The sequence below is a fragment of the Aristolochia californica genome, unplaced genomic scaffold (genome assembly GCF_029961685.1).
Source record: "Aristolochia californica isolate CCGP_79_NKW_82.1479 unplaced genomic scaffold, dmAriCali1.0.hap1 SCAF_4, whole genome shotgun sequence".
Lineage (NCBI taxonomy): Eukaryota > Viridiplantae > Streptophyta > Magnoliopsida > Piperales > Aristolochiaceae > Aristolochia > Aristolochia californica.
Window position 1 is genome coordinate 2,508,818 of NW_027182103.1, and position 22,686 is coordinate 2,531,503.

Here is a 22,686-nt window from a genome sequence, read left to right on the forward strand (position 1 = left end):
AAGAGAACAACTAATTGTAGTTTGACCTGGCCCACAAATTAGCGGCTCAGATTACATCATATGTCGACATGTCTTTTTCACTCGACGATTCCTGAAACGCGAATCGCCGACAGACGGCCAGTCGTGCTTCCGGCTTCTTCTACGAAAATATCTTCTGGTCTGAAGCCAATCGTGAACCAGGCGAGGAAAAAACGGAAAGTGAAAGAAAAAATCTCGGTACGGGGTAGCCTTCCTTTCCGTTTCTCATCGCTCACGATGGACACTCTCGTTACACTTTGAGAAGTAGCAAGATGGGTTTGGCCATGGAAGTCAGTTACTTGAACACTACCAGCATTATCTCCCGCACTCGCAATGCGTCCTCCTCGTCTTTTTGCCCGGCCGTTTGTGTTTTTTCTAGTGTTTCTAATCCGATTCTTAGACAGTCCAGGAAATCGGCCACATTTCAGTCAAATCGTCACGTGAATCATTACTTTGCTTGCGGTACGGGTACATTGATCGCCAGTTCGCGTAAAGAAGAGGGCAATTCGAAACCTGGGGTGCTCGCGGAGATTGGGGATTTGAAATCTTGGCTGCATAGCGAAGGATTGCCCCCTTGTAAGGTCGTTCTGAGAGAGAGGCCTTCTCATGATGGGAAGCACCGGTCAACTAATTACGTTGCGGCCAATGAAGATTTGGAGGTGATGAGGATTTTTTTGTCTTTTTTAGGGTTGATTTAATATTCCTTGGTTATTCATTGGTTAAGGATCATGGTCTCTGTAGGCGGGGGATGTGGCATTCTCAGTTCCGAACTCTTTGGTTGTGACACTGGACAGAGTATTGGGCAATGAAACCATTGGTAAGACTTTATTTTTCTTCTGTTTATTATTATTATTTTTGTTTAAAACTGGCTTTTATGAGGCAACATCTCGAGAGCCTTGTTCTTTAACCATTAGCATTTTGAAGGAAGTTACTGTTTTGTGGGGAAGCCACAGGAGGAAAAGGACAAAAAACAACGTTAACTATTAGAAGCTTGATATCAATCTTTAATTTAGATGTATTAAACAAAAGTGAATTCAAGACCTTATCTGTGCAAATATATCTTATGAAAAGCTCACAGGGTGACAGCTAAATCAAAGAGATTTTTGTTTAGTAATATGCACTTGAATTTCTCTAAGAACACAGTACAGTTAGTCATGCCCACTCGTCTGAGAATTCAAGAATTGGTTAACTGCCACGAGTTGTATAAGTTCACATTTGAATTGGCATCTGCTTGCCTAATTGATTGATTTACCATATGCAAATCTTTGAGAATGTTCCCCATCATCTTATGTTCTGTAATGGGGAGAGATTCTAATCTCTTGCGTATTACCTGCCATATCTTTGACTAGGTAGTAGTAAAATCCATCAGCAATAGTTTATTATCTAAAATAAGATGAACCTCTGTACTTTGGGGATTGCTTTCAAGTCTCATGGGCGGGTTTTCTCGGGGATACTTGTTCCTAATCAAATTCAAGAAGAGCTGAAGTTTTCTACTTTTTTCCATGTTTCACTGAACCACAACGATAGGGCATTTCTCTTTAATAATCGTTTTGGTTCTTTATGCAGCTGAGTTATTAACAACAAACAAACTGTCAGAATTGGCGTGTCTGGCATTGTATCTCATGTATGAAAAGAAGCAGGGGAAGCAGTCTTTCTGGTATCCTTTTATCAAGGAACTTGATCATCTGAGAGGAAGAGGTCAGCTGGCTGTTGAATCTCCACTTTTATGGTCAGAAAATGAACTGGCATACCTGACTGGCAGCCCAACAAAGGTATTTTCTGCTACAGGATCCTCTCCTGTTACTCTGATATCTTTGTACTAAACCATTTCAATGATGCCCGTTGATTCACTTTTTTTTTTGTATTTATACAAAAATGGCTTGCCAAATCAAAGTATTGGTGATTTCCCTGTTGGAAATGTACAGGCTGAAGTTCTTGAAAGGGATGAAGGGATCAAAAGAGAGTACAATGAGCTAGACACAGTTTGGTTTATGGCCGGTTCTCTATTTCAGGTTGTCTCTTTTTTCTTCCAAGAATTATGGAAATAGGTTTTCTTGAAATTTTTTATGTTTTGCATTTTATATATGGAAATGCTTTAATGGCTTTGCACTATTGACTTTCATAAACTGTGATTACCTTTATATGTATTCTGCAGCAATATCCATATGATATACCCACCGAGGCTTTTCCTTTTGAGATTTTCAAGCAGGCATTTGTTGCAGTTCAGTCTTGTGTTGTGCATTTGCAGGTACCTTGTACTGTCTTTACTTTGTTCATTGGTATTCTGGGTTTATGGGGAAGTACCGTGCAACATATTTTGTGGCCCATGTCAAGAATGCAAAGTTGAAACTTGTAGACCATATGGATGGCCTATACACTGGAAGTCGGTATTGATATTGGCTGCATCTTAAACAAACTAAATCTTGACCTCTTCTCTAATGGTGGGAGGAACGGATGATGGGGATGGGCATGAGGGGAATATTTTCATTTAGAGGCTTGATAATGGTTACTTCTTGCTTCAAATGTGAGTTGTGTTGTTGCATTCTGATAAAGAAAATAAAATCAATGGAAGGAAAGAGAAAATTTATATGATGCTTCTTCTTGGATCAGCTGATTTTGTTTTCATTGTTGTTGTTTTTTAAATGATTTTTTTTCATTGTTTTTACTGAGATAGAAAGTCCCATTGGCCCGAAGATTCGCTCTTGTTCCTTTAGGACCACCGCTACTGACTTACAAAGGCAACTCTAAGGCAATGCTGACTGCTGTAGATAGTGCTGTTCAACTGGTAGTTGACCATCCATACAAAGCGGGTGATGCAATTTCTATATGGTATTATTATATTACTTATATATGTATTCTCTCATCTGGATTTTGTCTGTCTGCTTGTTAGATAACATGGCTGCAACCATTATGTGATATCTAGAACATTTTATCAATGAATTTACCACCTTTAGAACGTGCAGGTGTGGTCCACAACCAAATTCAAGGTTGTTGTTGAATTATGGTTTTGTAGATGAAGATAATCCTTATGATCGTATAGTGGTGGAGGTGTGATGTCTAGCCATGGGGAAGTTTCTGTTACCCATTCGTATCTCTCTGCTATCTTGTTCATTCATTCTTTGAAACAGGCATGCTTGAATACTGAGGACCCCCAGTATCAGGACAAGCGAATGGTAGCTCAAAGAAATGGAAAACTGGCGGTCCAAGTCTTTCAAGTATTGAGGATTCAATTCTTACTGTGTATTTTTTGTAATCTTTAGTAATTTGGTTTTCCTTAATATTGGCATACTGCCCTTTCAGGTATTTGTAGGAAGAGAGAAGGAGGCTATCACAGATATGCTTCCTTATCTACGATTGGGCTATGTTTCAGATCCATCTGAGATGCAGTCGGTCATTTCTTCTCAAGGCCCAATATGCCCTGTGAGTGGTCTAAATCAGCTACACCTCTTTTTGATTCTTGGTAAAATTGATTCCCGAGAATGTTTTTCTTTTTCTTTACAAAAATGGCAAGTAGCTTTTATTGATAAAGCATTTGAAGTTTAGAGTACAACATTCCCTTCAAAGAAACAAGTTTTAGAGTACAACATAGATTACAACATAAGGTACTAATCTGGGATATACTACTCTAGGGATTAAGAAAAGTCCCAGAGGCTATAGAAACTTTTGATACTCCAGATTTAGCAAGCCTATCGGCCACGCAATTAGCTGATCTGGGAACTTTACTTCAAGCTATATGTCAAACACCGTTTTAAGGCCTCAAGGGCCTGGGTTCTTCTTGCTCCCCCAACCAATAACGAATGCTGTATTGCCTTCTATGATTAGGGGCACCCTCAAAGTGTTGTAGCCTTACTCCTTCTAAGGGAGCCCTTGATTCTGCCTAGTTCAAACTATAGCAGTCAGCTGGCCCAGAGAAAGCCAGCAAAATTTGATCAGAGCTATTCCGAGCCGTCAAAAATTGAGTTTTAGCCAATTTGGGGGATGCTGCTGCCATTGACTACCACCAGAACCTGGGCAGCAATAAACAGTATTATTTTCTGCCAGAAGTTTCTTATAGCAGAGCATGGGAAAGGAGGCAAGCCATGCAAGCTGCTTGACCAAAGCAGAATGCTGTGAATTGCTTTTTCTACATCATCACCAATTGAGTTGATTTTGCCTTGAAATTTTGACTATTTGTTTCAACCCATAGATGCCAGGGAATTGCGGCCATGGCTGCTTTCCACAGGACTTTCCCATATAATGGCAATCAGGGGTCTGCATTGACGATCCTTTGTTAGAATCCTGGCGGGAGATCTGGGTGAACTGCTGGTTGTAGTTGCAAAAGTCATAAGGGATGGATCATCCTGAAAGATAGCATTAACATCAAACACAAAATTCAAGTGAAAATCTGCGAAGAATGGGGGCTACCTCACCTGTTAAGTAGCACAGAGATGAGAGGTGAAACTGTCACGGGCTCAATGAATGTGCCAAAGAACCTCAAGTCTGGCAATGCTATCATTGCAATCCATTCATCTTATGTTACAAATTTATTTTTCAAGACTTTTTGAATAATTTTAGTTTTAATTGCTCTCCTTTTAATATTAATTTTCTTCTATTCTAGGCTCCTTGTTGAGCTTGAGCTGCCTTAATGAATCCTTATTTCTCTGTCTTCAAAAAAAAAAAAAAAAAAAAAGAGATTCCCACACAATTTTTTTTAAATGCATTTCCATACATTTTGTTGCTGTTATTTGAGTGAAATTATTAGTTCATGACTTCATAAATTTCAAATGTTAATAGGTGAGTCCATGCATGGAACGGGCTGCTCTGGATCAACTTTATGATTATTTTAAGGCCAGACTTGCAAGATATCCAACAACTATAACTGAAGTTGTAGCTTTGGTATCGTTTCTTCAATGAGAGTTGCATTATTTCTATTTTTCTTTCCTGGATGATTATCTAGAGACCCAGATTTTCCTGCATGCACTGATAGTGTTTGTAGAAGAATTATCTGGGATTTCTCTCTCTTTCTTGCCCTCTCCCTCTCTCCTCCCCTGCTTATTATTATTGCCTTTTTCTGTGAAAAATCAGTTGGAAAATTCCAATATAGACCTGAAGAAACGAGTTGCCACTCAACTCATAAGACTAGAAAAAAGGATGTTGAATGCATGTGTTCAGTCCACAGAAGAATTGATAGCCCGATTACCTGATCACTCCGTTGCTCCCTGTCCGACTCCTTATGCCCCTGTTTTGAGATAAAAGGTATTGTTGCATTCTTGTTGATGCTCATACTATTTTACATGCATCGAGGGATGAATATACTTTAATATCCACCATTTTTTGCTTTGTCATATACCCATTAACCTGGTTGCATGACCTTATTCCTGTACTGGTGATCTCTCCATCTGGTGTTCCAACAAACTGCAAATAGTGGTCATGTTTTGCCCATAATTAAAAGTAATTATGTTGAACGAGGTAATTTTATTCAGCAGCAGCTTTTATCTTAATTGCAGCTTCTTCTGATTGCAAGGTTTTGCGTTGCTCTCATCTATTTTGCTACATAAAATGCATTTTATATCAACTTTAGCTTTATCTAACTTTTGAATCCTGCTTTCAGTTTCTCTTCTATGCAGATACAGACTGAAGGAACTTGTGCAGCTTTCACTTGTAACAAATTACTGCAACAAAATGTTCTTTAACACATGTAGTTTGGTGTAAATATGAAGAATTGTGCATAGCCTCCATATTTGCTTCTCATCATATGCATTTCCACGACTCTTTCTAATTACGAAAATATTGGCTTGAATGAACTTAATATATGTTTGATTTAAGTGCTAACTGTTATACATAAAACATCATTTCATGGCTTTAATTTCCTCTGTAATGCTTGGGGATTAATTGGAGATTGATATTATTCAATTATTAGATACTCTTCTTCCTTGCAAAAGTTGGATTAGGAAATGAATAGTAGATTGTTTGCTAGAATCATTTGGTGTCCTATGTTGAGAAACCATGGTTAATTGCTTATATAGTATATAAAAATTTATTTAAATACCGTTAATATTTTTAAAAAATAAGGTCTACATATCTATGTATTCACATGCTCCAATTATCAAATAAAATTCAAAATAGAAATAGGGCAGATGCAAATACATTTAAAAACCCAATTTAATCTTGCAATTCCTCCTTGCAACACTGTTGAGACCTCACCCCATAACGGGATTGATTTTTCACAATTGTTTTTATATAGTCGATTTTCAGATTTTTTAATCTAAGAATCGTAATTTATACATAAATTTATTGACAAAATGTAGATTGTTTTTGGTTAAATAGCTTGTTTCTTTATTATAAAATTAGTGCAGATGGATCCGTAATCCACATTCAGTAATTGAGTACAAGGCAGAGCAGATGCGGCATATTCGAGGTTTCATTCAAACAAGGCAGAATATTCATACTTCATTCGTCCCAGCGCCCGCGAAACCAGATAGAAGATTGTTAGAAAAGCTCGGAGGAACCGTTGGGTACTCGCCGATACTCCCCAAATTCGTCCTCCCGAGCTGAAAATTGCGCGCCCAATGCTTCCCTAATTCATTGTAGAACAAGCTCTTCGTCCCTTTTCACCTTCTCAAGACTTGCAGATCGATAGATTGGTTCTCTCTTCTTTGTTCCATCGCCGAGATCGGGGAAAATTTTGGGAATAGGTCATTGATCGAATTGGGTCGACGTATTGGAAGATGAGGATGGTTAATGTTCCCGTTACAGCTACTACGTCCGTCGAAAGCCATATGTCTAGTTCTTCGTCTTCTATTTTTCAAAATTTTCCGCTCATTGCGGCTCTCGCGGCATTTTTGGCTGCACAGTCGTTGAAGATGCTCACCTCCTGGTATTGCTCTTCCTTCATCTTCTATTTCTGCTCAATTTTATGATCGTAGTTGTCGTGTGACTGGATCTTAATTCGGCTGCTACCTATGCTGTAGTTGATTGTGAAGATCCGCCCGTGTAGAATTTGTTTTTAACTTGGTTTACTCTTCATCTGTAGTATTATCTACACAATAAATGGTAGTAATAACTATAAGGTGTTTCACTCCACGCTACAAAGAGGATGACCGTTAGGCTAGATGTGGAATATATGCCTGCCTGTTGTTACATAGCTCTCTGTGATATATAGAATCCGTCCGTTCATTGCTGTCTTTTCATGCCATCTTCTAGGATGTCGTGATCAACAACTCTGATTGTTAGATATTGCTTTTGTTGTCTTTATCTTGTTTCTCCTGAGAACCATATTCTTTTAGATTTGCAGGTACAAAGAAAGACGTTGGGATGCTAAGCAGCTCGTTGCCTCTGGCGGAATGCCTTCTTCTCATTCTGCCACAGTCACTGCCCTTGCAGCAGCTATTGGATTTCGGGATGGTTTTGGAGGATCTGAATTTGCCACAGCCGTGATTTTGGCCTGTGTTGTATGTTCCTCTGAAAGCCTGATACATTAAATTAAACTGTTTATCGGATTACACACTTTACTGTTCATGAACTAATAAAGTCAGCTATGGTTGAAGATATTTAGCTGGGTTTTCAAGTCAGAGGCTTATACAATGTAATCCATTGGCAGGTGATGTATGACTCATCTGGTGTGAGGTTGCATGCTGGGCGACAAGCTGAAGTATGCTTTTGTTTCATATTGTTCTCCTTCCTAATCTCTGTTTGTTTTAGCAACAGTTGGGGAAAGATGGTTTAAACTTACTGCTTTTACTGCATCAAAAGGTATTTAACAGGTGAAAGATAATTAGTAGTATCATCACCCACCCTTCTGCAACTTCCCTTTTAAACAAAAACAACTATTAGTTAAAGTGAGTAGCAAAAAGAGAGAACCTGCTCAAGTGGGAAGCATCTTATATGTTGTTCGAAGAAAAATACATGGAACGTGTCTCACCCAGTTAAAACAAAACGAAATTAAGAAAATTAGAAGGAAGCCAAAATTTGCCTGTTTCCCATGCTTCTTGGAGGAAACATGAAGATCTGGTTTTGTCAAATTAGAATCTTATATTGTTCCAAAAAAAGTTGCTGTCACATAGTACTGATAGTGTTAATTCTATTTGGTAATGCATTGTTTATGAGCATGTCTTTCATTTGTTACTGTTTAGGGTTTATCAGAAAAGTGTTTGCTTACTATCTAATATATGACCTGATTTATCAGGAAAGTAGCAGCTCTCTATCTGACATTCACCTTATAATCTGGCTGTTATGCAGGTGCTGAATCAAATTGTATTTGAGCTGCCAGCAGAGCATCCCTTGGCTGACACAAGACCTCTCCGTGAACTTCTTGGTCATACGCCACTTCAAGTAAGTGTTGTTGATGTCCTCAGTTTTCCTGTTTTAGAGTTTAACAGAGATTCATAAATCTGCACTTCTACATGAACTCCAGCTGTCAATATTTACCAATACATGCATGTGTGTGTCGAAGTAAAGCCCATGGGCCAAATGACATCCCAATTAAGGTGTGGAATTTTCCTATCAGAAACTGGCCTAGTATGATAAAATAGATTCTGAAACAAGATATTGAGGTTGAGAGGTATGCTCAATGCAAGGAGTAATTATTTGGCAATCATACTAGGAGATTTAAGCTAACGACTTTGATAAATTATGAAGTTGAAGAGTACAAGGCTTGCCTTGCTTCTTGCTACTCAAACACAAAAAATATTTTAGTGACCCCAAGTCTTTAGTCTAAAATTGTTTTCCTAAATGTACTTTTAATTCATCAATGTCTGTCACATCACTACCAGATAAGATAATATTATCTACATATACTAGTAGTACCACAATGCTAGATGATCTCCTCGTGACAAATAATGAATAGCCACAGTAACTCCTGAAATTCCAATAGACAAGACCACCTGGCTAAACTTCTCAAACCATGCTTTTGAGGGCTTTGTTTGAGATCTTATATTGCTTTGACTTGGATGAGGAGGTGTATATAGAGCAACCTCTTGGGTATGTTGTTCAGGGGGAGATTGACAAAGTATGCAAACTTAAGAAAACAATATATGGTCTCAAACCATGCTCGAGGGCTTTGTTTGAGACCATATATTGCTTTATTGAGTCTACATACTTTGTCAATCTCCCCCTGAGCAACATACCTAGGAGATTGCTCCATATAGAGCCCCTCATCCAAGTCACCATACAAAAAAACATTTTTAATGTCAAGTTGATACAGTGGTCATCCTTGGTTGACTGTAACAGATACACAAATATGAACGAAAGATAGACGGACAATAGGAGAAAAAGTATCAAAGACGTTGGCCCCATATGTATGTGTGTAGCCCTTGGCTACCAATCTTGCCTGGTATTTTTCAACATACTCCTTGGGCTTATACTTCACAGTATATACCTATCAACATCCAACCACTGTAGTACCGACAGGCAGGTCACACAACTGCAAGGTACCTCTATCTAGTAGTGCTTCCATCTCAACATCCATAACTATTTTTCACTGAGGAAAAGAAAGGGCAGCCTACACAATAAAGGGAATAGTGCAAGGGGACAAGGACATGGCAAATTGTTTGTATTGGTCAGATAGTGAATCAAAAGACACAAAGATAGAGGATAACAAGTACCTTTTCTAACACCTTTTTGAAGGGCGATGGGTAGGTCTAGATCACTTACCTCAAGATTAGTAGACAAAGAGGGTTCTTGATCAGGTGTGAGAGATGGAACAATTGTATCTTGAGTCACTTGTCCCCTGTGATATACCTATTGTGGTTTCTTTGCAGTAGTATCAGGGATCGGACTAGGAACCTCCTCCACAGTGTGGGGGCAACAACATTAGGAACAAAAATGGGTGGAAACACATCTTAGGAAGATGAATTAAAAAAGGAGTTATCTAAAACAATGTCACATTTGCCGAAATAATATGTTCTTAGTAGAAGGAAAAAAACACTTATATCCTTTGTGTACATGGATATCCCAAGAAAATGCATTTGATTGCCCGAGGATACAATTTGCCCTGGAAGTACCAAAGAGATGTGCAAGACATATGTACCCAAAAATACAAGGAGACAACGGAAATAAAGTAAGTATAGGAATTTTACCATTGATAACTGAGGACGCCATTCTGTTACTGAGGAAACATGCATTGAGAACAACATCACCCTAATAACATTTCAGTATATTCATATATAAAAGCATGCCACTTCCAAAAGATGATGATTTTTACGATCAACAATACCATTTTGCTGCAGGGTAAAAACATAGGAGGACTAGTGTATAATACCATGACTTTAACAAAATAAATCAAACTTATGATTCATAAACTTTAGGCCATTATTAGTGTGAAGTATATGAATAGAGGTATCAAACTGATTCTTCATTTCATTATGAAAGAGTTGAAACACATCAAACACTTCAAATTTCTCTCATAGGAGATACACCTAAGTACATTGACTAAAGTCATCAATAAATGAAATAACGTATTTATAACCAAAAATACTAGGTACTGGATAAGGCCCCTAAACATCAGAATGAATAATATCAAACAAGTGACGACTTTGGGATTGACTTAGAGGAAAAGATGTCCGACTGATAATGCTTGCCCAACTAGCTGGAGTCACATTGAAAAGAAAGACTCAAACGGAAATGTAGGAAAGAGCTGAATCAACTTTGCAGGAGAAGGATGACTTAACCGTAGATGCCACTGTAGAGGTGTGACTACAAAATGCAATGCTTGTAAAGTATCTTGTGAGTAGCTCTCCACATAATATAATCTGCCCCTCTCATGTGTAGAACCAATCATCCTCCTTGTTGTAAGATCTTGAAAAACACAGTGAGAAGGACAAAAGGTTACAAAGCGGTTCATTGATTTGGTAAGTTGACTAAATGACAATAAATTGAGAGAAAATTTAGGAACAAATGATACAGACTGAGGTGACAAGAAAGTAGATAAAACTAAGAGATATGGATTTTGGGGATCTAATGACCAGAACTTTTCTATTTTACTACAACAAATTTATTTGTTTCATGATGGAGAGTTGGGGAGGCTGCAATGATGGTTTCTGATTAGCTCAGGAGGATCCATGGGTGCCAATTTCCTTGTTTTTAACCACAAATGCCTGTGCTGTCAGAATATCTTATATAAAAAGGGAAAGACAACAAAAAGGAGAAAAGATGCGCAATCTATTTGGTAGCTTTCTTCCATAATTTAAGTGTTAAGCTACATCCTGATTAAGCTGTATTTCCTGGGAGAATTTGATATGTGATGAAAAACTGAAATCTGATCTTTGCACGAGATATATTGTTGTTTTTCAAAGCCAACTTCCCATTCCGATCATGGTCAGAATTTTGAAACTGGTAATACCATTTTAGTTGTAAAACCTATCTAGATAAAAAACGAAAGACAGAGGAGACAACAACTTATTTCTGATTTCATTGTAACGCAAATCCATGTTTCATATAGTTTATATATATAATGGAATATCGTTTAACCAATTTATTACATTATGGCAATGTAAGATTTGGATTTAGACTTTGACATTCCTATGATTAGATTTCATGTTTTCAAAATCTTATTACAGGTCATTGCTGGTGGATTGCTTGGATTTCTCGTTGCTGCTATTGGCAGCGTGATTACTAATTTTTTTTCAAAATCTTGAAGCTACGATGAGGTCCAAAGAAATATGATTAGCAATCAGAAATCACATGAAAAGCATGCCAGCCACTCTCAGATCCATTTTGTGAAGTCAGTTGTTGGATCCAAATATCACCCATTGTTTCATGCAGCTTACATACTCCCATTTTAGCAGAATTACAAGATGTGAAAACTGCAACAGTCTTCTCCGATATTTGATTTAAACATTCATTAGATTTGTGGAAGTGCAATGCCTTGTTTGTGCTAGCTCACTAGTAACTCCACTTGTAATATAGCTCAGTGTAGGTTTAGTAAGAAACAGGTTGTTATAGTGGGGTTTACATTGAAATGACGCACTTTGGCCCCATCGGCAACTTCCATTTGCTTTTTGAGTTTATCTTATCGTCCATGAGCAGCTTACAGAGAAGCCTTAATCCTGTTGGTGCACAAAAGGTATATATATCTCTTGTACAGCAGGCATATTGATCTAATTAACTGATGAGGTGATTTTGATATATTGCTTGTGAAGTTGTTAACAGATGCGTCTCTATTCTAGAGGAGAAGGGATGTTACTCTGCGTATACTCTATTGAAATATTAACTTCTGTCTAATAAGGGAAATGCCAATCTATCTAGATAGGTGACAATCGTCTGATTCCATGCTTGTTGCATAAATTTCTTCTTTCTGTTACCTGTTCATAATATTTTCTGGTATACTCAAACAAAATTACAGATACCTAGTCCATTGTCTCTGCATGTTTTACCTCTGTTTCTCATGGAACTATCTTAAATCGTTCTGCCTCAGTAAGTGCAGATAAAATTGTCTTCACCTGTACAAGAATAGAGCTGAAACATGGAGACCATCCTGAATGGGATGGAAACTCACCTTGTCCTCAATTAAATTACAAAGTTCGTTCTTATCAGGCTAGAGGCTTACAGACTATTCTTCTTATTGTTACTTTACTAACAGTACAAAAGACACAACAGAAGCAGGTGGCAGACAATATAGATATCAGGAGTACAGGGAAGCTAAGTTGCACAAATCATACTTATAAGCTTCCAAAATAGAAGATTTCAGAGCCTAGAAGATACCTTGGGATGATGGACTACAATATGGTTATAGGCATCCAGAGTGAGAAAATCATCCAATGTAGTAGTAGTGCACTGCTTGGTGAAAATCTTGCAAGCCTCTCTGTACTTTCCACGTCTGAACTTCTCTCCTCCAACCTCTCTCTCTATCCTCGCCATCTCTTCCTCCACGACTCTCCCGAACAGGTCCAAGGTCACCTTGACCTCGATACCATCCCCATCCAGGACAACCCCATACTTGAGCCATTGCCAGTTCTGCACTCTACTGATTTCCGCGGTTGCTGCGTCCTCCATGAGGTTGTAGAGGGGGACGGAGCCAGTTCCGGTGAGCCAGGCTGCCAAGTACTGAATCCCTACTCGGGTGTTGAGCCGGAGACCATCCATCGTCCTCACGCCTCTGGGTCTCTGCTGGAGATCTACTTCAGTGATGTTTGCTGCGTCTTCTCTCTTCATGGTTTGGATTTGGTGAGGAGTGTGACCCATGTTGTTGGTGAACACTTCCATGATGGCAGGGATGAGGCCTGGGTGGGCTGCCCAGGTGCCGTCGTGCCCTGCTCGCACCTCTCGTAGCTTGTCCTTGCGGACCAGTTCTAGCGCTTCCTCGTTTGCCACCGGATCGTCTCTGATCGGAATTTGAGCTGCCTGGAGAAAGGGAAAAAAACAGGTGAATCGTCGTCAATCAATCGATTTCAATGGGGAAGAAGAGTTTACCATTCCCCCCATGGCGTGGACTCCCCGCCTGTGACAAGTGCGGATAAGTAGGTCGGAGTAGCTCCTCATGAAGTGCTGAGCCATTCCGACCTGGACACGGTCTGGTAGCAGCCTATCAGGGTGTGCCTGAAAGGTTTTGACATAGCTGAAGATGTAATCCCATCTCCCACAATTCAACCCAACAGAGTGATCTCTCAATTCGTACAGAATTTCATCCATCTGAAACACCGCCGGAAGGGTCTCTATCAGAACAGTCGCACGGATGCTCCCTCTGGGTAACCCTGCAACTTTCTCCGCTCTTTCAAATACGCAGTTCCATATCTTGGCCTCCCTGCCAATTTCCAATTTGGAGTTAGAAATCGGAAGAAGGGAAAAAACAAACAGATAAACAGATAATGAACTCACCTGGAATGCTCCATCTTCGGGAGGTAGAAGAAAGGCCCGTCACCTGCTCCTTGGGTGGCGCGGAAATTGGCGTGGTTGTGATAAAAGTAAAGGCCGAAATCGACAAGGCAGCCGGTGGCGGGTTCGCCGTCAATGAGGACGTGAAATTCCGGCAGATGCCAACCTCGAGGCCGAACGAAGAGCTTGGCCGTTTGACTGTCGAGTTTGTAGACCCTGTTCCTCGATCGGTCATGGAAGCTGATGGTCCTATCCACTGCATCCTTCAGGTTCACCTGTCCTCTCATCAGGTTCTCCCATGACGGAGACAACGAATCCTCGAAATCCGCCTGCACAAAGCCGAAATTCCGCAGTCATCTTTGCGACGATCAGGGGATATAACTGTCATTTAAAAATAAGCAGTTGCATGCAGAGACAATATAGTTACAAACCATGAAAACCTTGGCACCGGAGTTGAGGGCGTTGATGATCATCTTCCGTTCGACAGGGCCAGTGATCTCCACCTTGCGATCAGCCACCGCCGCCGGGACTGCCGCGCAGAGCCAATCCTTCTCCCTGACGTACTTGGTTGCGGGATCAAAACCCGGCAACATCCCAGTGTTGTACTTCCTCTGCGCTTCTCTCCGGCACTCCATCGCATACTTGATTCGGTTGCGAAACTCCCGCTGCAGGTTGGCCACGAACTGCAAGGCCTCCCTCGTCAGTATCCTGCCGAACTCCTCGTCGTAACGACCACGGATTTCGACGCCTTCAGGTACGTCGAAGGCACCCATACTCATCGCCATTGGTGGGATTCCCAGACTCATCTTCTTCTCTTCTTCTCTTCTTCTCTTCCTCGTCTCGTTATTTATACCGGATGATGCTGTGTGGTAGTAGTAGATATGCATCATGCATGGCCAAATTTAGGGTGAGAAATGGCAGTATGTGCGTAAGGGGCCTCGAGAAATGGGAGGATTGGGAGTTTGGGATTTAGTGCCGTTGGCTATCTCAATCTACATTCTACCTCGATATGTGAGTCAGTTTGGATATTGCGGCCATTGTTGACACAGGGTAGCACCCTCGGAAAAGGTTTGATTAAAAATTTATAAATTAATCAATAATAATGAAACTGCTCAAGGCAATTTGACCTAAAATAAATTATTTTTTACATAAGGCCTTTTTAATGCCATTTTTTTAAAAAAATATTTCTAATAAATATACATCGCCAGGGACCATTAATACCTTATGTTTATGGGAAATATGTTTTTTTTTACGAAAAAATCGAACTAAGAAACACTTTTCTTGAAGAAATTTTTAAGGTAAGACAATTTTTAGTAAAATAAATTACTTTGTACAATTATATCACCTTGTTAGTGTTTTTTTTAGAAAATGTTGGAATAATATTTCTAGTAAAAAAAAAGGTCTCCAAGGACTATTAGTACCTCATATTTATTGGAAACACTTTTCCAATTGAAAATTCTTACCATAAATTTTTTGTGGTAAGTCAATTTTTGTTGAACCAAATTACTTTCAACAACTATAATGACTTGTTTGTTCTTTATTTTAGGAAACATTCGAAAAATATTTCTAGTAAAAATATATCTCCAAGACCATTAGTGCCTCATATTTCCTTACCCCATTGATATCTGTAAAATTTTAAATTAATAATGCTCTTTTAATAACTATAGTAACTGATAATTAACCTTCAAGCGATCAATCTTATAAATTTTAATTATTAAATGGCATATGCTTCTCTAACTCGTCTAATCGAACTACTCCCCTCTACCTATATCTTTACTTAATGTATACACTCGCCTACTCTGGACTTTAACCTAGCCCAATAAATCTCTCTAAGATAGCCTAAACATCTCTCCCTAGCCCCTCAACCTAATCGAATTCCTAAACCCTAATATTGGTTTAGTTCATCTTCTAGCCCCCAACTTACATAAGAAGTCATCCATACCCCACATGCAATAGGTCGAAAAATCCTTTCCGTTTCTAATAGAGATGGAAGATAATGCACCAACAATGGGAGTATTCGAACTTCAAGTTAATTCATTATGTTTGGGTTGTTAAAGAAACTTACATAAAATTGTTTATCCAACTAATTACAATATTGCCCCACATTTATAATTATATCACTCAACCAATCACAACAATCAATTTAATATATATGCACCCCACATAGATGCACAACAACATTCAACCTAAGCCTACAAAAGGGATTTTTCAATAGCCAATTAGATACTCATGCCTACACCCCATCAAGTGATTCGTAGCAGTTCACTAGGCTAAACAAGCCTAGACCCACAAAGGGATTTTCAATAACATCGGCTCACATAGCGTCTTACCATTAACAACAACTAAGTATGTTCACCTAGGTCCACATAGGGACTTACTATCACTAAACAACTAGGTACACTCAACTAAATCCACATAAGGATTTTCAATAGAACCAAACAAGGCTTAACAACGTTTACCCTCAAAGGATTACAACAAGCGACACAACATAGATCTACAAAGGATTTATTAGCAACTAATTCTTAGCTACAGAGATTTCTCTCAAACAAATTGAGATAAGGGTGGTTTTGCCAACTTTGTAAGAGTTACTGGCTTATACTTTGGTCCTTTACAAAAGCCTCTCAATCAATTAGATGTTACGATACAAGAATAAAAGATAAATACGATCAATTCTATGTACCTATTATCTATAATAGTAACTCAATTAGCCCTAACAAGCAATGATCTAAACAAGGTAATTAATTTCGAAGGAAAAATAATCTAATTCAAATGCTACTTTAAATCTGCTTGCTATAATAAATAATATGAATTTAAGCAAGAGTGCAAAACACACACACACGCACACGCACACACGTATCTATTCGAGCTTATTTGAAAATATGACAATTAACAAGGCTGTATTTGAAAAGGACCTAAATTATATTATCTTTTAAGTTATATTTGGAAATTATCCTGAATAATATTAAAAAATTATTTGCAGAAAAATGAGTTGAGTAGTGAAAGGGAAATAATAGATATTTAAAATTTTAAGTATTTAAAAATTACATATCTAAAAATACTATTAAATTTTATAAAAAGTATTTAAGTAATACAAATTATATTTATGGAATTATAAAATAAAAAATAAAATTCCAAATCTTGTCACTCACTAGATCCTTTATAATCACGAAACCCCCGGCTCAACAGTTTTTTCAGTCTGTGAGCCCGTGCATTCAAGCTCTTGCTCTCTGGCTGGTAATGGCGGCTTCTTGTCATCGTTTTCCATCGCTGAGATTAACTAGCGGCAGTCGTCTTGTCGCTCCTCGCATCGGAAAGGTCTTCAAATGTAAGGACAAGAAGAGCTTTTTGTCGGTCTCTGCCGCTTCCGTTGATGGGTCTTTCAGGAAATCCGGAAAAGAGCTTCTCCTCGACTCTCCGGTGCTTCAACTGGCATCTAATCTTCCTCTGTGTCCTTATTTTACTTTTTCTTTCCCTGAAGCTTTCCATGTCATTCTTTGCGGTAGGAGTATTTGCATAGAATTCTGCTTTTATGTGCTAACCTCTTCAGATGGCAACAAAAGTGTTTTTCGGCTAGTGGGACAGTGATTGGATAAAGTTGAGCTTCTTATGTTGTCTCATTCGGCAATTCATTTGCTTTGATATTTCGAAATAGACTTGTGTTCAGAAATTTTGATTTTTATCACTCTCGCCGAGGATCATTTGGTTGAGGGATAAAGACAGCATTGTTGATTGACGAGGAAACTTATACAACACAATAAAAAAAGAGACAAATATTATAGAGAAATTATTTTTATATGGGGATTGTGGTTCAGTGAAGTGTAAACATTGTCATATCATTATATTTTTGGATTAGTTTGCGTCCCGCTCTTCATATTTGTATTTTTTTTCTGTTCACAGTCTCCGAGAATATGTATTTTCTCCTGATTGGATCTTTTCCTTTTACCCCAACACAAATTCAGGTTGAAAGCCTGTTGGACAGTGTTAAATGGGACGATAAAGGCTTGGCAGTGGCAATTGCTCAAAATGTGGACACGGGAGCCATTCTAATGCAAGGGTTTGCTAACAAGGAAGCCCTCGCAACCACCATTTCTTCTCGAAAGGCTACATTTTACAGCCGCTCACGCTCCTCCTTATGGACGAAAGGGGAGACCTCAATGAATTTCATTAACGTGCATGATGTCTTTTTGGACTGTGATCGTGATTCTGTAAGCTTCTTGATACTCCAAATTTTCTTATGAAAGCTTTTCGGTTCATTTCTGGCTGTCAACTGTGATGATTAAGTTCACTTGTCTTTACAGATAATCTATCTTGGGAAACCGGATGGACCTACCTGCCACACGGGCTCAGAAACTTGCTACTTTTCCTCAGTTCTGGATCAAATAAAACTTTTGGAGGCATGGGATCTTCCTTCAATTTCCTTGGATTCAAATTCTGTCTTATTTGGCTAAGAGCAGCTTTTAACTTTGCAGGACTGTGAAGATCGGTTGGCACTGACGACTTTATACTCATTAGAGTCTACCATTGCACGACGTAAAGCAGAAACGGGAGTTGATGAAAAGCCTTCATGGACAAAGCGCCTGTTGCTTGATGAGAAGTTGTTATGCTCCAAGATCCGGTACCATTATGGGTTTTACTGTTTCCCCTCTTTAATGGGTTTATTGTCAATGGAAATGGATATTTCCCATATAATGCTGTCTTGCATGTGCAAATGTTTCTTATACTGTGCCTGGGTGGTTGATGCTGTTTTTTTTTTTTTTTTTAAATTATCACGATAAGTTGGATACAGTCTCTTTGCACTCTGCACTAAATTTTAACAAAAATGTGTTCCTTGTTATACACAGTATGGGCTGAGTGTGCTGTGACTTATATGGGCTAAATGTGCTCTGACTTACCTTGTGAGGAATGTCTTTCAAATGATCATTTACCTTCAAAAATTAGATTTTTTATGTTTGAGTTCTTATCAGTATTTTTTTTCTATTGCATGCTTTTCTCCAACCATCATACCAGAGGCGCTTAAATCTGACAGGTTGAGCCATATGATTAACAGGTTGTACTACATAAGACCAATGTTTTGAACAAATTTCTGCAATTTGATTTCAAGAAACCGGTGATTCTGCAAAGGATTTTTTTTTTTGAAAATAATGAATTCTGCAAAGGAATTAATGAATTGATTCTGTTGATTCTATGTATGTGTTCAAAATTTGCTTTGTCAATGTCTCTGCAGTGTGTTTACTGTCTCAACCTTCCATTGGATAAATGCTCTATGTTTACTCCATCATGGAAATTTCAGTAAGTTATGTGATTGCAATAAGAAATTGGAATAAGCCCAAAGGCAAAACAACAAGAAGCTAAGAAGGGGTTCTAACTACTTGAAATTGACCCTGTTCTTCGCTAAAGAATCGGCAATACAATTAGCTGATTGAGAGACATGAGCCAAGGAATAAAATTTACAGTCAGATACTGAATCTTGTGAATGGTGAGCCAATGGCAGCAAGGAGGATCAAGAAATATCAAGATATTCCTTATGCCTTTCTTTGCACTTTTCTCTTTTCTCTTCCATTCTTGCGTTTGCTATTCCTTCTCCCATTTTAGATTCATTTTCTTTTTTTCTCAATAGAGTATTGGCTCTAAAAATAAAGTGAGGGAAAAGAAAAATTCTTCTTTAACTAGCTGGTCTGGTGCATTCTTTGCACCATTGAAATTTTCTGAGGCATTCCCCAATCTTCACCAAAATTTATTGCTACTTTTCACTGATGACACTCTTAGCAGGAGACAAACTAGGGATAATGATTCAGACTCACACAACCCTTTGCCACTGTTGCTGCATTACTGATATTCTCATCATCTATTGTCTTATCATGAGTCTATTCATACAGACCTTCATCATTTTATGGAAATGGCATATGGGGAAGTTTTTGTTTGTGATTAAGAGCATGGCAAGTAGGCCTTTTTACTCTTCCATTCAGCTTGTCATGACAAAGTGCCATCTTATCACAGTTTTAACAAAAAAAAAAACAGAAAAAGAAAGAGCTGAAAAACCATCAAAATTAACTGGTGATGATAATGCTTTTGATCAGGGAGGAAGCGGATGAGTTATGTCAGACACTGGAAAACAACGAAGATAGGTCCCGAACAGCCTCTGAAATGGCAGATGTTCTATACCATGGTTTGGTACTGCTATCTGCCAAGGGTGTAAAAATAGAGGAGGTCTTTGAAGTTCTGAGGAAAAGATTTGAGAAATCAGGTATTGAGGAAAAAAGCAGCAGGAAATCAGGCAGCAAAGAAGCAATGTAGCGGCTGCCAGTTAGTTTTTAAGTGGTGGAGATGTATTTGACTAGCCCTTCAACATTTAAGAGGAAGTTTTGCTTCCAAACTATCTTTGCCCATTTTTGCTGGAGTTGTACCGTTTTCTTTGTGTTGGACCTGTATCAGTTTTTTAGAACAGTGGCTATCCGAAGTTAATTTCCTATTTATGGAGTACCATTATCATGCTGTATCTGAACCTGCTAATATTTTTGGACCACAGATATATACCGGACTTGTAATAGCCAGAAAAGGTTGGGCAGCGAGTTAGCTTAAAGGTTAATTACCTTTTTACACAAAAAATAGAGGATCAATATTAATGAATTCTGAAGTTTAAAACTAAAACGTATTTACTCGCTGAATATCACCATATATATCTATCATTAGTTTTCTGTAGTAAAAAAAATGATAGATATGCTTTCATAAAGTGATATTATGACTTTTTTTTTTATGATGCAGTCATCTGGTCACTATCTTGGTTTATACTAATGGAGTGTGATTTTCTTATGATGCTTGTCGAAGATATGGTTATTAGGCGATTTCCATTGTTCCACATTAGATGATTCTTAATGTATGAAGAGTTTAGGTGTTATTTATATCTTTAAAAAGTAGAGATACGTGATCATGAGTGGTAGTTACAAAGCCCTCGACTGAACTTCTTTTTTCAGTCTGTGACCCCGTGAACTTCTTACCCTTGGGCTGGTAATGGTTGCTTCTTGTGATCAAGTTCCATCGTTGAAATTAACTAATGCTGATTGTCTTGTCACACCCTTGCATCAGAAAGAGCTTCAAATGCAACGGCAGGAAGAGTTTTAGGGGTCTCTGCTGCTTCTGTTGATGGGTCTTTGGGAAATCCGAGAAAGAGCTTTGCCTCTACTTTGGTGCTTCAGCTAGCATCCACTCCCCATTTGTATCTTAACTTTATTTTTTCCCCTGAAACTTTCTGTGTCATTTTTTTCTGGTAGGAATATTTGCACAGAATTTCTTCAGTTTGGCAACAAAAGAGTTTTTCGGCTAGAGGGGGAGAATAAATGAATAAAATATTGAAGAGGAAACATTTACAACAAAATAGAGAAAAATGGACAAATGTTAGGGAGAAATTTTTTTATTTAGGGAATTGTGGTTCTGTAAAATCTAAACATTGTCATATCATTCTATTTTTGGGATTAGGTTGCCCTCAAATTTTGATATTTGTACCGTTTTCTGTTCACAATCTACTCCGAGGATATGTATATTCTCCTGATAGCATAATTTCCTTCCACCCAACATCAATTCAGGTTGAAAGCTTGCTACACATTGTTAAATGGGATGATAAAGGCTCGGCAGTGGCAATTGCTCAAAATGTGGATACGGGATCCATTCTAATGCTAAAATAGGGAAGCCCTGGCAACCACAATTTCTTCTTGAGGCCCTATGATTTACAGCTGCTGACACTCCTCCTTATGGAAGAAAGGGGTGACCTCAATGAATTTTATTTACTTGCATGATGTCTTTTTGGACTGTGATCACAATTTTTTAAGCTTCTAGGTAGTCCAATTTTGCTTCTGAAAGCTTCTTGGATCATTTTGGTTCTCATCTGTGATGATTGGGTTCACTTGTCTCTACAAATAATCTATCTTGAGAAGGATGGACCTGCCTGTCGCACGTGCTACTTGGTCCTAGATCAACTAATACTTTCAGAGGCATGGGATTGTCCTTCAACTTCCTTGGTTTCAACTTCTGTTTTATTTGGCTTCTAAGAGCAGCTTTTAGCTTCGCAGGAAAGTGAAGATCGGTTGATATGGATGACTTCATACTCATTACAGTCTAGCATCGCACAACGTAAAGCAGAAATGGGAGTCAATGAAAAACCTTTGTGGACAAAATGCCTGCTGCTTGATGAGACGTTGTTATGCTCCATGAATTGTTATGGGTTTTACTGGTTCCCCTCTTCAATGGTTTGTTGCCAATGGAAATAGATATTTCTCGTATAATGCTGTATAGCATGAGCAAATGTTTATTATATTGTGCCTGGGTGGTTGAAGCTGTTTTTTTTTTCATCACAATAAATGGGATAGTTGGCGAACACGGACGCTACACCTGGGTAACCAATAACTTTTGTCATCCCCATGGAGGGTAGTCAGTGAACCTATGTCCAGGATATACACTTGATTCTGCCATACATACTACCGGTTGGTGTGATAAGGAAGCTGTGGCCAAGAGGACATAATCAAGTGACTGTCTGATGGAGAATGGAATTTTTTTTCCCCGAAAGGTAGCAAACAGAAACAATTAATCCCCAAATCAGATGAGACCCAGCCCTCAGCAAGGCAAGGCACAAACATCGTCTCTACCAGCCGCCTTTGAAATTCCGGTCGAGTTACAGATTGGTGTGTAGAGCCACTGTGTGAGGAGTTATTATGGTATGAAATACTTAGCTGTTGTTCATTTCAATGGGTTAGGTTCTATTTGTTGAAAATATTTCTTAATTAAAATTTCAAGTACCCGTGGTTTCTAATGCGTGTTTCTCTGTCAGCAACTGTGGTTCAGCTATGCAAGAATAATCCTCAAACAAAGGATCTGTCTCAATATCTCTAG

The 22,686-nt window shown here is 38.5% G+C and overlaps 4 protein-coding genes across 7 annotated transcripts; 3 read left to right on the forward strand and 1 right to left on the reverse strand.

Moving 5' to 3' along the window:
• Positions 1-142: 142 nt before the first annotated feature.
• On the forward strand, positions 143-5,870 carry LOC137962339 (uncharacterized). 3 transcript variants are annotated; one of them, XM_068809149.1, is made up of 13 exons: positions 143-677; positions 760-835; positions 1,585-1,790; positions 1,944-2,030; positions 2,174-2,266; positions 2,693-2,847; positions 2,982-3,066; positions 3,147-3,233; positions 3,319-3,438; positions 4,792-4,893; positions 5,083-5,253; positions 5,423-5,466; positions 5,609-5,869. In XM_068809149.1, the coding sequence occupies exons 1-11, from the start codon at positions 291-293 to the stop codon at positions 5,248-5,250; spliced, it is 1,566 nt and encodes a 521-aa protein (XP_068665250.1). In that variant the 5' UTR covers positions 143-290; the 3' UTR covers positions 5,251-5,253; positions 5,423-5,466; positions 5,609-5,869. The 3 variants fall into 3 exon arrangements, 2 of the variants coding, with proteins under 2 accessions (XP_068665250.1, XP_068665251.1); XM_068809150.1 differs by lacking the exon at positions 5,423-5,466 and having other exon boundaries at positions 5,609-5,868; XR_011115119.1 differs by lacking the exons at positions 2,693-2,847; positions 2,982-3,066 and having other exon boundaries at positions 5,083-5,466; positions 5,609-5,870.
• A 237-nt stretch (positions 5,871-6,107) lies between these two features.
• On the forward strand, positions 6,108-12,138 carry LOC137962340 (uncharacterized). The gene is made up of 5 exons (XM_068809151.1): positions 6,108-6,874; positions 7,292-7,448; positions 7,598-7,648; positions 8,236-8,328; positions 11,553-12,138. Exons 1-5 carry the CDS (start codon positions 6,726-6,728, stop codon positions 11,628-11,630), a joined length of 528 nt encoding a protein of 175 aa, XP_068665252.1. The 5' UTR covers positions 6,108-6,725; the 3' UTR covers positions 11,631-12,138.
• A 540-nt stretch (positions 12,139-12,678) lies between these two features.
• LOC137964000 (malate synthase, glyoxysomal-like) lies at positions 12,679-14,591 on the reverse strand. Its single transcript, XM_068811257.1, has 4 exons — positions 14,238-14,591; positions 13,810-14,135; positions 13,405-13,735; positions 12,679-13,335 (listed from the first exon to the last, which is right to left on the reverse strand). The coding sequence occupies exons 1-4, from the start codon at positions 14,589-14,591 to the stop codon at positions 12,679-12,681; spliced, it is 1,668 nt and encodes a 555-aa protein (XP_068667358.1).
• Positions 14,592-17,023: 2,432 nt separating this feature from the next.
• On the forward strand, positions 17,024-20,302 carry LOC137963511 (histidine biosynthesis bifunctional protein hisIE, chloroplastic). 2 transcript variants are annotated; one of them, XM_068810622.1, is made up of 5 exons: positions 17,024-17,223; positions 17,766-18,011; positions 18,105-18,200; positions 18,276-18,421; positions 19,884-20,302. In XM_068810622.1, exons 1-5 carry the CDS (start codon positions 17,044-17,046, stop codon positions 20,098-20,100), a joined length of 885 nt encoding a protein of 294 aa, XP_068666723.1. In that variant the 5' UTR covers positions 17,024-17,043; the 3' UTR covers positions 20,101-20,302. The 2 variants fall into 2 exon arrangements, with proteins under 2 accessions (XP_068666723.1, XP_068666724.1); XM_068810623.1 differs by having other exon boundaries at positions 17,050-17,131.
• Positions 20,303-22,686: the final 2,384 nt, after the last annotated feature.